Source organism: Haemorhous mexicanus, chromosome 2 (genome assembly GCF_027477595.1).
Source record: "Haemorhous mexicanus isolate bHaeMex1 chromosome 2, bHaeMex1.pri, whole genome shotgun sequence".
In the NCBI taxonomy this organism is placed as follows: Eukaryota; Metazoa; Chordata; class Aves; order Passeriformes; family Fringillidae; genus Haemorhous; species Haemorhous mexicanus.
The window spans coordinates 50,371,435-50,385,201 of NC_082342.1; the positions used below are offsets into that span (position 1 = coordinate 50,371,435).

The 13,767-nt window shown below is 51.9% G+C and overlaps 1 protein-coding gene across 1 annotated transcript; it reads left to right on the plus strand.

Annotated features, from left to right (window-relative positions):
* Positions 1-1,538: 1,538 nt before the first annotated feature.
* Positions 1,539-7,289, plus strand: SHISA2 (shisa family member 2). Its single transcript, XM_059838771.1, has 2 exons — positions 1,539-2,208; positions 4,329-7,289. The coding sequence occupies exons 1-2, from the start codon at positions 1,914-1,916 to the stop codon at positions 4,880-4,882; spliced, it is 849 nt and encodes a 282-aa protein (XP_059694754.1). The 5' UTR covers positions 1,539-1,913; the 3' UTR covers positions 4,883-7,289.
* The last annotated feature ends 6,478 nt before the right edge of the window (positions 7,290-13,767 follow it).

The following is a 13,767-nucleotide window of genomic DNA, read 5'->3' on the forward strand; positions in this document are numbered from 1 at the left end:
TACTTGTTACAGATAATCTCGGCAGGGGATCTGGTACTGGTATTTTGTTATGATCAAGACTCCTAACTTGGAGTACAGACTAGATTAGATAGTCTGCTTTTCACCTCTCTTCTCATAGTCTGGTTTTGCTATTGAAAGAGAACCACCTTACTGAGTATCAGTGAACCATCAACTCAAAGGACGGGACTGGGAAAGTATTTTGCTTGCCACGTATAAAAGAATCAAGAAGCTGCTTTTCTTATTATGAAAACGTGTGTCTAACCCAGATTTAAGGAAAATGATCTCGTAGGAAGACCTCTGTGAATGTAGGCATTTAACAGCTGCTGTGCTGTCACTTGTGGCTGCCAGACATCCCAAGACAGGTCACTGGCAGGAGCTCATGGTTCTAATTCCCTTTCCCAGGCAATCTCCTTCCCTCCCTGTGCCCCATCGCTGATGGGGGTGTCTTGAGCCATGGGTGCTGTGGGGGACATGGGCTGAGTGTGCAAAATCCATCACTGTCCAGGACTGTCTGTGGTGGGTTCCTTGTGCTCGAGCTGACAGCTCTGGGGAGCTGCTACTCAGGCTTTGAGATGGAGCATCTCAGACCCCATCAGCTGAATCACTGCAAGTTTCTTCTCGGCACCCAGCTGGACTGATTGGGTGATGTAAAACCTGTGGTGCTCCATCTTGGTAAGTGCAAACTTTTCCAAAGGTTAGCTGCTCCCGGTTATTAATCCTCTCTGAGGTAGGTAAGGCATGAGGTGTGTGGGACCACCTCTGCACCCCGCCCTTGCAGCAGCACAGCTCCGGCCATGGACTGAGCTGCAGAAGGGCCACGGCTGGAAAAGAACTCACTGGGAGCAGCAGCGAAGCTGAAGGGGCAGAGTGCATCTACCTGGTCCCGAATTTGACCAGAATCTGGTGCTCCAGAGCAGCAGTTCACTGAAAGCCCCTTTTTGTTCTCATTTCCGCCAGTGTTTGACAGTGTAGCTGTCAAACACTGGCGGAAATGAGAACAAAAGAGAGGATGAGGATAGAGGGAGAAGGACAATAACTAAATTGAAGAAGAAAAGCTTGAAGGAGTGAAATACACAACACTTTGCAGTCACCTTCCTCCCAGTGATTTGCCTTTACAGCGGAATTTAGAACCAGTGCCACTTATCAGATCTTCCGCGTTTGAGCCTTTTTCTTAAAAGAAGTATTTTTTTACTTGACACAATGCATTGTAAGTCAGAGTTGTGGTTGGTGTCACGACAGCTGTTTCACGGGGAGCGAGAAACCACAGACTTTCTTGACACTTCAGCAGCCGAAGGTGCATCCTTGTGCCCGGCCTCCGGCTGCCACTGACTTTTAAGAAGCCGTGAGGCAAGTACACGGCGCCGGGCTGTTTCGGGTGCCGGGGCCCGGCGGGACGGCGGCTGCCCCCGCGTCCCCGCGCTCCGGCCGCCGCCGCCACCGCCGCCCGCGCGCTGGTACCGCCCCGTCGGGCGGGGCGGGGCGGACGCATGCGCGCTGCGCCGCCCCCACCGCCTATAACTGCGGGGGCGCGGCGCCCCCCGCGCCGAGCGGGCGCGGCGCCGGACGGGGCGCACCGTGAGCGGCGCGGCGTGGGCTTGGCGCGCCCGATCCGCTCCGTCCGTGGGAGGATCGCGGGCTCCCGCCGTCCCTCGCCCATGGGCGCGGAGGAGAGTGCGGGCCGGGCGGGCGCGGCGAGGAGGCTGGGAGCGAGAGCGGAGTAGCGGCGCCCCCGGCTCCGCCGGTGCTCCCCGGGCGGCGGCTCCGCACCCCGCGGGCCGGCCCCGGGCATGCGGCGGCGGCGGGACCCGCGGCCAGAGTCCCCGCAGCGCGGCGGCTGCCTGTCCCGGGGGGCCGGGCGGCGCTGCCCCGGCGCGGTGGGACCCTGACGGAGCGGCCGCCCCCCCGGCGGCGCCATGCGGGGCTGGCTGCTGCTGGCGGCGCTGGGCTGGCTGCTGCCGGCGGGGGCCGCGGCCAGCGGCGAGTACTGCCACGGCTGGCTGGACGGGCAGGGCGGCTGGCGGGACGGCTTCCAGTGCCCCGAGCGCTTCGACGGCGGCGACGCCACCATCTGCTGCGGCAGCTGCGCCCTCCGGTACTGCTGCTCCAGCGCCGAGGCGCGTCTCGACCAGGGCGCCTGCGACAACGACCGGCGGCTGGGCGGCGGCGAGCCGGGCCGCCCCGGCAAGGACGGCCCCGACGGCGCGGCAGGTGAGGCGGCCCTGGCTCGGCGAGGATGGCCCCGCGGGTGTCTCCGGCTCCTCGGGAGCCGTCGCGGGTTTGCGGCGATCTTCTTGCCCGCCCCTTCCCCCCTGCCGCCGGTTCCCCCTCCGTCGAGTCGCGGGGCAGCACGGACGGAGCCGGCGCTGGCCGGGCCCGGCAGCCGCTCTTACACGGGGAGGAGTGCCCAGCTGAAGGTCTGCCTTTCCCGCCCTTACTGCTGGAAATCCCAGCCACGTCTCTGTCAGAGCAGGTGACATCGCTCCCCTGAGTCCCGGGCCAGCCGTCTCGGCCTGGCACAGCTCTGCCGCCGCTTTGAAGGGGCTCCTCAGCCATGGTTGAGCTCCCCATTGAAAAGGCAAGGAAAAATGAGACAACCCCTATGAGCAGATCAGAAAAAGTAACAGGATATTTCAAAAGGACTCTGGCTGGTCCCCACTGTAATTGTGTATGTTCTTTCAGCTCTGATATCCCCACTTAGGACTGGTTTTACAAGATTGAATTTCAAGGATAAACTCAAGTCTTTCTACTGCTGTTTAAAAAAGCCCCCGTGGCTCCCCAGCACCCTTTCTGCCATCCACACATGCTTAGTGCGGGAGAAGTAGCCTGAAGTGATGTTATAATTAGGACAGATTTACTCCTGGAAAACTTGCACATTACAGTGTGGAGCAAGTGTGTGCACCTGCTCAAGAGCTGCTGTAGTGCCAAGCGCAGAAGTGGAGATGATGTTTTACAGCCTTTTGTTTAAAAGTACTAAAGTGATGGAAGAAAAGTAGCCTTTTGGTTATAGCTCACTTCATCTAATCAGCTGTGCCAGGAAGTATTCTGACTTTCTGACTTGAACAGACAGATAAACCCCGCCCCCCCCTCCATCCCTTTGCAGTTCTGACAACAGAACATTTTTGTAACAATTTTTTTATTTAAAATTTATTGCTTTGCAGGTTTGGGAGCCATTGCCCTGTGCTGGCACTTATTAACTTGCAGGTCATTAGCAGTGGCTGCCTTAGCAGGGTCAGACAGGGTCAAGCAGGGATCCATGTCCCCGCCTGAGTCTTGGAGCTGCCAGGTTTTGGTGGAAATGATGAACTCCAGGCATGTTGCTGAGAGCATTCACAGGCACTGAAGGGAGACACCTTCCCTACCTTCCCTTCATTATTTGTGGATATATCCATGCAGATTTCTTACTGAGGCAGGGAAAAAAGCTTTTTCCCTGGGACTGCAGAATGGATTATCTCAGTTAGATAGAGCATGGCACTTGTTTAACACCGTTGTGGGTTTGATCCCTGTATGGGCCATTCACTAAAGAGTTGGACTTGGTGATTTTTGTGGCTCCTTTCCAACTCAGGTGTATTCTGTGAAATCTGTACGTGTAGCCCAGATGCTTCCAAGGATGATGTTTACCATCCTTGGTGGCTCCTGATTCCACCATTGAGCACCATCCATACTTTCTGCTCCCACCCCTTGCCCACCCTCAGTCCTCCTGCCCTGATGTCCCATTATTAGGCCTCACAAGGAGGAATGCTGCCCATTTGGAGCATGGTGCTGTCTCTGCACTGCGTGTTCTGTGGTTTCTCCCTAAACCTTGGGCTGAAGTGCAGAGCAGGTGGACATTCATCCCCAGAGTTGTGGGGTGTCAGAGGCCCTGTGATTACTGTCTGGTCGCTGCCTGGCTGTCACCCTGCCCCAGCGGGCTGACAACAGCCAGAGTGGGCTGGTAATGGACAGGGATGCATCCTTGTGCCCGACCTCCGGCTGGCATGTGGCACCAGGGTTTGGCTACCCCGTGATCCTGAGCCCTCAGCAGGGATCCTGCCCCAAAGTATCTCCCTAAGGCACTGTTCAAACCCAGCTGTATCTTGCTTGATTGTTCTAGTAGGACATATTGGAGACATGATTTGATGAAATGGGGAGCAGTGGTTGCTGTGAACTAGACCATCATCAACAGGAGAGAAATATGAGCCATTGGGTTTAATAGCCCTTTTCATCATTCTGGCATAAAATGCTCTGCTTGTATTGACCTGTGCTGGGAGGAAGTGGCTTCTGCTTGGATGAGGGGGGATGCTGAGGTTTGTCCTTGGCCTGTGGTGACAATGTTTTCCTTGCTGTTGCAGTGCCCATCTACGTGCCGTTCCTTATCGTGGGGTCTGTATTTGTCGCCTTCATCATCCTGGGGTCGCTGGTGGCAGCTTGCTGCTGCAGATGCCTGCGGCCCAAGCAGGAGCCCCAGCAGAGTCGAGCTCCTGCGGGCACTCGCCTGATGGAGACGATCCCCATGATCCCAAGTGCCAGCACCTCCCGGGGCTCCTCCTCCCGCCAGTCCAGCACCGCTGCCAGCTCCAGCTCCAGCGCCAACTCAGGGGCCAGAGCTCCACCAACGAGGTCCCAGACCAACTGCTGCCTGCCAGAAGGGACCATGAATAATGTCTACGTCAACATGCCCACGAACTTCTCGGTTCTGAACTGCCAGCAGGCCACGCAGATCGTGCCGCACCAGGGCCAGTACCTGCACCCGCAGTACGTGGGCTACGCCATGCAGCACGACTCCATGCCGCTGACCCCGGTGCCCCCCTTCCTGGACAGCCTGCAGAGCGGCTACAGGCAGATCCAGTCTCCCTTCCCACACACCAACAGCGAGCAGAAGATGTACCCAGCTGTGACTGTGTAGCGCTGACGCCTTCCCCTCCCCATCCCCACCCAGCCAATTTTAATATCTGAACTGAACGGAGGAGAAATACTTCCTTGGAACAAAGCTCCCAGAACACCACTTGTAAATAATTTTGAAAGGTTCATGCATGTCAGACAGTGTTTATAAACCATTTATTTTCATCGGGGTCCGTTGCCAGGAACTGTAAGGATGATATCTTGGAATTAATGTTGCCAGATACGCTCCCATTCCAGCGCGTGATTTACGGCGGCGAAGGATTACGCTGGAAATGCATATGTATTTCAGATCACTGTACTCATGAGATAAATGTCGGAGCCGTAAAGTGCCCTTCAGGTATGACATGGTCACAAGTATTTGCCTAATTAATTCTAGGAAGAGTTTTGTTCCACTGTACAAGACCGCAGTACTTCAGAAACCTCTCTGCTCCCAGCTCTGTAATGACACTTCCCGTTGCTTTACAGACAATCACAACTGAGAGCCGAGCAGTGAATCCCTGTGTGCCCAGCCGCCGTGGCTTCTTACACACACCCGCTTTGGGGTGAAATGCCACCAGAAGCTTGGTCTTGCAAAGACCAATTTTACCTGTGTTTTGTAGGAATTGGAAGACTGAATTTTCTGCTCTTCTTTACAGTGCACTTAAAACCCTTCTTGATTTGATTTTGTGTCAAGATCAGGACCCAGTAGTGGTTTGCACAGACTTTATCTTTGTGAACATTTTACTAAAACCAGGGTATGAGGTGCTTGCTCTTTGTGACACTCAGCAAAGCTTTTGGTACAGCTGGCAGTGTCTGAACTGAACCTGCCTTGGCAGAGGAAGGTCAGACTGTGATTCCAAACATGCCTGATTTAACCTCACTTCCCATGAAACCGGAAACCCGTGTGAATCCCATGAAGGTGTCAGCCCCAAAGCCTGGTTGCATTGGAATCTGCCTGTAGGAAAATGAAGTTTATCTTGTCCCCATGAGCCCATTCTGAGTCCCCTGCCCCACCCCATGGGAGTGGGAGAGCGTTACACAGAACCCAGTTGGGATGTGAATGGGTTGGTGGAGGTTTGAAATCCATCCTCTTTTCTTCTTTACCCATGGCAGGGGATTAGGGAGGCACAGCTGTATTTAGAAATAAGGAAAAATGCTCAACCAAGGGACAAAGGTGCTTGTGGTGTCACGAGGGTCATGGAGGTGGTGGGATGCAGACAGCAGGGACACTTTACACTGGAGCTGTTGGCTCTGTCCTGCTTTGCTTCATCTAGGGAAAACACCTCTCCAGGTTGAAGAGGCAACAATCAGATCATTCTATCACCCCAAATGCAGCAAAGTAAGGCTGGTTTTGTCTCTTAAAAAATGTGGCCTCTCATTTCCATCCATTTGCTCCTCAGCCAAAACAGTGCGCAGAAGACTTGAGGCCCTGTGCAAAACCCAAGCAATTACTGTAGCCAGACCAGTGATGACAAAAGGTTTCTTATTGTCTGATACTGTATCAATATGTAGCAATAACTGTGATGCTATGTTTTGTATGTCTGTTTCTTAAATGACGCAGAAGGTGCAGATGCATTGCCAAACCCAATGGTTTACTCATAAACACGCCACACACAGGCAGTCTGCAGCAGGCAGCTATGGTTTGGCCACTGACACGGGGAAATGAATAGGTAATTTATCCCAGATCTGTTGTTCCTGGCTGTGATCTCCCAGTCAGTGTGCAGGATCTGGGCAGAAAGCTTGGTTTGTGAGACCTGGCTTCCTCTCCAGCCTGGCTGGGTGTCTTTGGGAAGGCGGCGCCCGGCTGCTGGAGGTGTCGGATGCTGCACAACTCGGTGCTCGGGGATCTTCAGGGCAGTGGGTGCTCCAGAGCTGGGTGCTGCCAGGCTTCTGAAGGACCCCCTGCACTCTCTGGTCTCTGGGGGTGTAGGCTTCCACCTGCCCACGCTGCACTGGGGTCACACTGAGCTGGCATCAGGCACAGGGGCTCTCTGGGCTTCCCCGGGAGCAGGAGGTGCTTGGCCCTGGGTGAGCCCTGGTCCTGTGCTCGGGACCGTGCCCTGCTGTGAACCAAGTCAGCTCCCCCCCACTGCCTGCCTTGCACAGGCCCTGGCAAAGACACCTCCTCCTCCTACCTACAGAATTCAGGTGAATCTTTGTATATTGTTTACTTGTTAAAAAAAAAAAAAAAGAATAAGTTAAATTTAAGTCTGTAGAAATTAATTTACAACTGAAGGCACAGAAACCCAAGCTCTAATAAAAGGAATTTTGTGAGATGTGGTGTTTTTTTTAATGTCATGTACAATAATGTAAAACCAATGTTACCATTTGATATAGCTTTTAAATCTCTGAAGGAGCACTTGCTTTAAAGTGTTTCTTACAACTGAAGAAAAAAGCCCCCTTTGTTTCTTAATAAATACTTTATGGTGTGATTTTGGTTTTGTTTACTTTGTCATAGGGTTTTTATTTTTTTAGTTAATGCTTTGCTTTCCTGTGTCTCCAAAAGAACATCTGACCAGCCCCCCTCTCCAGAATGGCAAAACCAAAACTTTGAATTTTTGCTGTGTTTTTAAAGAATAACAGTAAACCAAATAACTTACATGTCTGAACAGTGTGCTGCAGTGGGGCATGTCCTGAGGGATGTGTTTGGGGAGAAGGGGTGCAGGGAGCTGGCGTCTGAGCATCAGCTGAGCTGGGGATCCCTCACCTCTCAGATGGCTATGGAACAGTGGTGGGAGCAGGATGGGCCAGAGCCTGTGGGCTTATCAAGCTCCCTCTTTTCAAAGAATGCCAAATACTCTGCAGCAATTGGCATTTTCCAAGAATTTTGGTTTCAGTTGGATTCACAGTTACCAGCTGAGTATTTTGAGTGTAACTCTCAGTAAGTGGCTGTGCTGTCCCCACTCTCTTCTGCATGGGGACCCTTCTTGCTAGAGCAAGCTCCATCCTCAGAGTGAGACCAGAACCAAAGCCCTGCTGTGCCAGGGGGCATAGCTCACTCTGGGATGAGGCCACTCTGCTTTCCTGGTGTTTGCTCCCTATTGATGCTGGAGATGCTGGCATTGCACTCTGTGGGCAGGTGGGTGGCTGGAGGAGCCTAAAGGGCACGGAGACGAAATTTGGTGATTGTTGGATCTGCATGTTTATGACTCAAAAAAGTGGGGAAGAACAGTCTGGGAAGAACATCGCCTTGGTCAGGCTCTACATAGCACATTCCAGAATGCCACAGCTTCCTGGTGTTTGGGGGAGGTGAGGCAGCAAGGCTGGAAGCAGAAAGCTGGCAGGGAAGGAGGGGGTCAGCCATGGCTGGGAGCAGATGTGCTGAGGTGACGAGTACTGCGCAGCAGGGGAGGCCAACAATTTGTGTTCAGGCTTTTTCTTCTGTTTTTATCTGCGGATTGCTTTGCCCTTGGCAGATGTTTTCTTTTTGTGCTGTGCCGGAGTTGGTGTGCACAGCAAGCGGTGGTGAGGGTGGGGAAAAGCCAGCAAGCCCCCACAGGCTGGGCTGGTGCTGGTTGGCCCTGAGTGCACACCAAACCAGGCTGGTGGTGTCCTCACAAGGGGACCCCTGGGCACAGTGGTGCCCTGAGGTGGCTGTAGGCAAGCCTGTGCCCAAAATCCTGTGCCCAAACCACTGAGCCATGCAGAGGAGAGCAGGAAAGCATCGCCAGCGACAGGATCCCCTCCCAGCACACACGTGGAGAAACACTCTGGAATGTGTCTCCTCTGAGCTGAGCACATCCAGGGATAGAGCCCCTCAGCAGGGCTTGTGTGGCCCTGTACAGCTGCCACCAGCTGTGCCATGGTCAGCAGGGGACTGTGGTGCAATTCGGGGCCAGTGCTCATGTGGCCCACGATGCCCAAGGGGAGCAAGCCAGGGAGCAGGTCTCAGCTCAGCACATTAACCTCAGCACCTCCCTTGCAAAATGTCTCATTTGCTGCTCACTTTTGGTCTTTCTGGAGCTCTTCTCCCTCCAGGTTTTCTGCTTTTCCACTCTTTTCCTCCTGCTGAAGTTATTACCAAATATTATTCCCCACACGTATTCCTTTCTATTTTTCCAAGCTGAACCTCATTTTATTGTTTCCTCCTCATATTTCCTGCTTCTCAGTAGGTCCCTTTGTAATATTTCTCCATCCTCAGTGGGGTTTGCAGCATTTTCCCACCCAGGATCACTTGCAAATGGACTGAACAAATCACATAAGCCTGTACCATCCTTTCTCCCCTTCCCCATCTACACTGCATGGAGCCAGTTCCAGGAGAGCCTGGCCATCCTGGAGGCTCACAGTGTCCACTGTCCCATAGGAGAGCATTTAATCCTTGTGTCAGTATTTCTGTGCAGCCCGAATGGCCAGATAACACCGGTTGCTGGTGCTGTAGCAGCCCCCTGTGCCTCAGCAGTGGGGATGTGCCCATGGTGCTGGGCCATGTGCCACAAAACACTGCTCTGGGCTCCAGTGAGAAGGTCTCAGGTGAGCCAACACCGTGGTGTGGCTGCTCTGCATCAAAAACTGGAGTGCTGGCCTGTCTGCAGCAAGCCCTGGAGGTGAGGGTGGCACGGCACAGGTGATGTCTCAGCACCCTGGGGTGTGCCAGTTCCCCCTCTCCTGGGGGACACCCAGTCCCAGACACAGCTTCCCCCCCTGCCCATCCCTGGGACTCCACTATAGCCCTGGCACAGGGATGGATTTTCTCCCCCTGCTGCAGAGATCACCCTTCCTGTGCCAGCACTTACTGGTTTTGTGATTTGCCCCCAGAAATGCTGTCCTAATTTGTCCTTTATGCCAGGAAAATCTCAGCACACTGACCTGACCCCAGGCCTTTTTCACCTGGCTAGTGACCCTGCGCCTCTCACCTTCTTCAGCTTCTCCATGCTGGCTTGTGTGCAATGTTTTCCCTGGCCCTCGTGTCATTTCCATCTCCTGCTTGTCCCTGCTGAGCCAGACCTCTTGTGGGAGCAGCTGCGCTGGGTGGGAACATCTGGGGCATCTAGTTCATGGGCAGAGGCACAGCTTCATTTGGAAAATACCTTCCCACTTAACATCAAAGGTGACATCTTCCAAAGGCAGCAAACATTCCACTAGGCATGGCTGAAAAGTTGCTAGGTGTGCAAGAGGCCAAGTATCCTCTTACTGCCTGGTTATCATTAGAAGAGGGGAGACAAACCTCTCTGGAGTGTAACAAGAGTCACAGCTCTCAGATTCCAAGTGCCTCCAGCATTGTACTGGCTGCTGTCTTAGTCAAAAGAAAGTTAGTTGACTTTATTTTTAATATTAATCAATTTTGGTGGCTATTTCTGATGAGATGAAGCCATGCAGGTAACAAGTCTAAGCAGTCACTTTCTGCACTGGGCACATCCAGCTCACCAAGGACACACGTTGCTTTCTGTTTGCATTGTCCATAACACATCAGGAAATACAAAAGAAAGCTCACCTGAAACATTGGAATCTTGTCTGCCACCACAGGCTGTTGCAGAGACACAGTTTAGGCTTATAATAGCAAAAAGAGATTTCAAACATTCAAGAAAGAACAGCAATAACACGATAATCCTTTACTTTCAAGTAAATATCTCTTATTGCCTGTTATCAGTCCTTCAGCAAACCTCCAGCAAAATCAAGGCAAACACTGATACATCAAGCTGAAAAATGTTTAATTCAACAGGTAAGTTGCTTTCCATCAAGCCTTCCTCATGTTTAGTGCTGAACCAGCTCAGGGCATGGCCCACCCCAGTTTGCCTCTAGGTTAATTTGAAAAAAAATAAAGCAAGAAGGCACTACTTTGGATCCCATCAACGCTATTAAACCAGGGCAAATGAGCATCATGTCAAAAACCAGTAATAATGCATCAACAAAATAAAAATACTTCTCTATCTCCCTTCCAAGATACTGAGCAGCTTCATAGAATGCTAAAAAATTGGCTGGATTGGAGGGGACCTTAAAGATAGTCTAGTTCTCAGTGTCCCATCCAGCCTGGCCTTGAACACTTCCAGGGGTGGGGTACTCAGGTTTCCTTCCATCAGATTTAGGAAGAGCTTTGAAAGCTGATGGGGACGACGTGGCAGTGTTGGATTCTGCTGGGTGCAGAGCCCAGCTTAGCTGGGCCACAAACTCCCCAGAGCTCGCTGGTGCTGCAGATGCTGGCACTGGGGCAGGTCTGACTTGTTGCAGGACAAGATGAGGATGTTGGTGTGTTGTGCAGTCTCTGCAACCAAATGGTAAATATTGGCTTATGCAGCTGCTAATTCCCTCAATATTTGCTTTTGAGAGACAGAATCCTATTGACTTCACACAATCAGACAGTCTATGCATGATTGTGAATATCTCATGATGGGGGGAAAAATTATTCTCAATTTACATTGCTGCAAACCAAAGGCAACTGCTGTAGATTTACAGAGCAGTCAGAATCAGGCTCTCAGTTTAAACAGCTGAAGCTGAAGCCCCCCTCACTGTGGATGGGCAAATACAGACAGTCATTTTACAGGATTTAGTCAGCAGGTATGAGAGTGGTAGGCAGCTCAAGCTCTAATACCTGGCACATCCAACTGAGCTGGCACTAGGATCACACTGTGGTTTTTCATGTTTTCAGGAACTTACAGGCAGTTCCTTCCACAGTGTGGAGAAAGGAAGGAGTGAGATGGAGCAGCACAGTTACAAACCCAGCACCATGTACAAAGCCAACCCAGAATCCCTTTCCTCCAGTCCTTTTCTCCTGAGGGACTGGGGGGTGCTCCTGCTGCCTGTACTCGATACCAGCAAGTACCAGCAGCTCCACAGGACCAACAAAGCAGTCTTGGTTTACTGTGACAGCTGTGCTGCACATTTTTGATGAGGCAGTAGGCCAGTGCCAGCTGAGCCATCAGACAAGGTGGCTGTGAGAGCTGAGGCTCCCAGACTCGCCACTGCAGGATTTAGGTGTCAATCTGCCCTGAAAGGTTGCAGCTTCTTCACTCGAGGGGGCTTTGTGTGACCCAGGAAGCTCAGTGCCCTCACCACTCTGACATTAATTACACCCTCACAGGGGCAGCACCAAACACCAAGGGAAATTCAGAGCCGTGACCACCTCTCTGACCGTCACCCCACTGTCCTTAGAGAGTCATGGCAAGAAAAATGCAGCATGAGCTCCCTCCCTTCAAGCTTCCTTGTGGTGAAGGAGGCTGGGCACGGCCACTGCAGGAAGGTCTCACCAGCACTGTTCACCATTCCTTTACCTGGGACACAGGCCGCTCCTCATCTGCCCTCGAGCTCCTTGCTCAGCATGGACAGCCAAAAACCAGCCGTGTCTTTCAGGGATTTTTAAAGCCTCATTTCTCTGGAGTTCTGTGTTTCTGCTGAGGAGGGAACTCACTGCTCCTTCCAGGTTTCTGAGGACTTGCTGCACCCCAGATGCTGAGGGAACTCAAAGAGGCACGGGGCTGTGCTGGAGGGAGGGCTGGTCACCGGGTACTGCCACAGCAGCACTCACTAAAAGGGATTATGTTTCTGAAATCTTCTTGCTTAACATTCCTCAGCCGGACCTTTCTCAGTTACACTTTTATTTTTTAATGCTCCCATTTCAGCCTTGAGCATTAATCTACAGGTTTAGGGACTTTGATTCTTCTTTGTTCTGGTATGAGGCACCGAAGACTGCCGTCAACAGACTTAGCAGCTGCTCCAAATATTTGGCTCTGGGACGTGAGCACTAGGCTCTCTCACAGCCTTGCCTGTCAGATTGTTAGAGTGAAAGTCTCTGAGGTGATTAGTCAACTAATATATCTAATAAGGGGTTTAAGCAGCAATCCATTACGTTTAACAATTCTGAGAATCATTTCCCTTTTAGCGCGCTGGACAGTGCAGGGAGCAGTTGGCTGAGCATCCAGTTCTCCCACCACCAGCTGAATAAGGCTTATTTAAGTTTATCATCAATTTTACTTTGGCATAATTGATTGCCCAGATGTGTGAGAAGCTTTTACAAACAGCACAGTTCCTGCTGCTACATGCTTGCAGGCTGGGCTGCAGCTACGGAGGCCCAGGGAAGGAACAGGCATTTACTCCAGCAAAACAGGGATACACAAGTTCATCACTCTCTTTTAATTTCCCTGCAAAGGAAAGCAGATACAGCAGATACTGGTCTGGCTTTTGGGATAAAAATATTTTGAAATGTACTCAAGCAATGACTTGTTAAAGGAAGAGGGGGATTTGGCTTACACCTTCTTTCTGTTCCATAATTTAAAAAAGAAAATCCAGAAATAATTTGTTGTAAAAAAGTCTCTCTACACTTTTAAAACTGGTTCTGTCAGCAATCTATTACGAAAAATCCTATTCCTCAAGTTATAGCACCATAAGGGGGAAAAATTTTAGCCAAACTATATATAAATATGCACTTTGTTCCTGGTAAAATCTGTCTAATTCCAGCATCTATTAATATTTGGACAAAGGGATCTCTTTGTTAAAGCTCATACCCTCTCATTTTCTCTAGAGATCTGACAGTGCATGTTCCCCATGGTCATCAAAAATCAAGTAAGACCAACCTTTTCTGCAAATTTAACTTCAGCCCTAACTCCAGTCCCATTCCTGAGTCGGGGCCAGGCGTCCCCTGGCGCGCATGGATGCAGTGCTACCGGGGACACGGGAGCCTTGTGTGGTGCTTCCTGCTGCCACTCTTGCTCCAGACCAGGGAGCTCCAGAGGCACTTCTCCGGGTCTGGCAACACGACTGAGCTCAGCAGTGTCAGCTGAGCAGCACCAGCAGAGAGATGTGACATTCCTGAGCAGGCAGGAGCAGGAGAGAGCCGGCCCTGCGCTCTGGAGGAAAGCGGCTGCCGTGGTCTCACCTCACATCTCGCTGCACTATCAGACCATGCTCCCCCTCAGACTCAGGAGCATGAAGGCCCCAGGTTAAAATTGCAAATTCACCTGCACATAGGGAGGCAAGGGA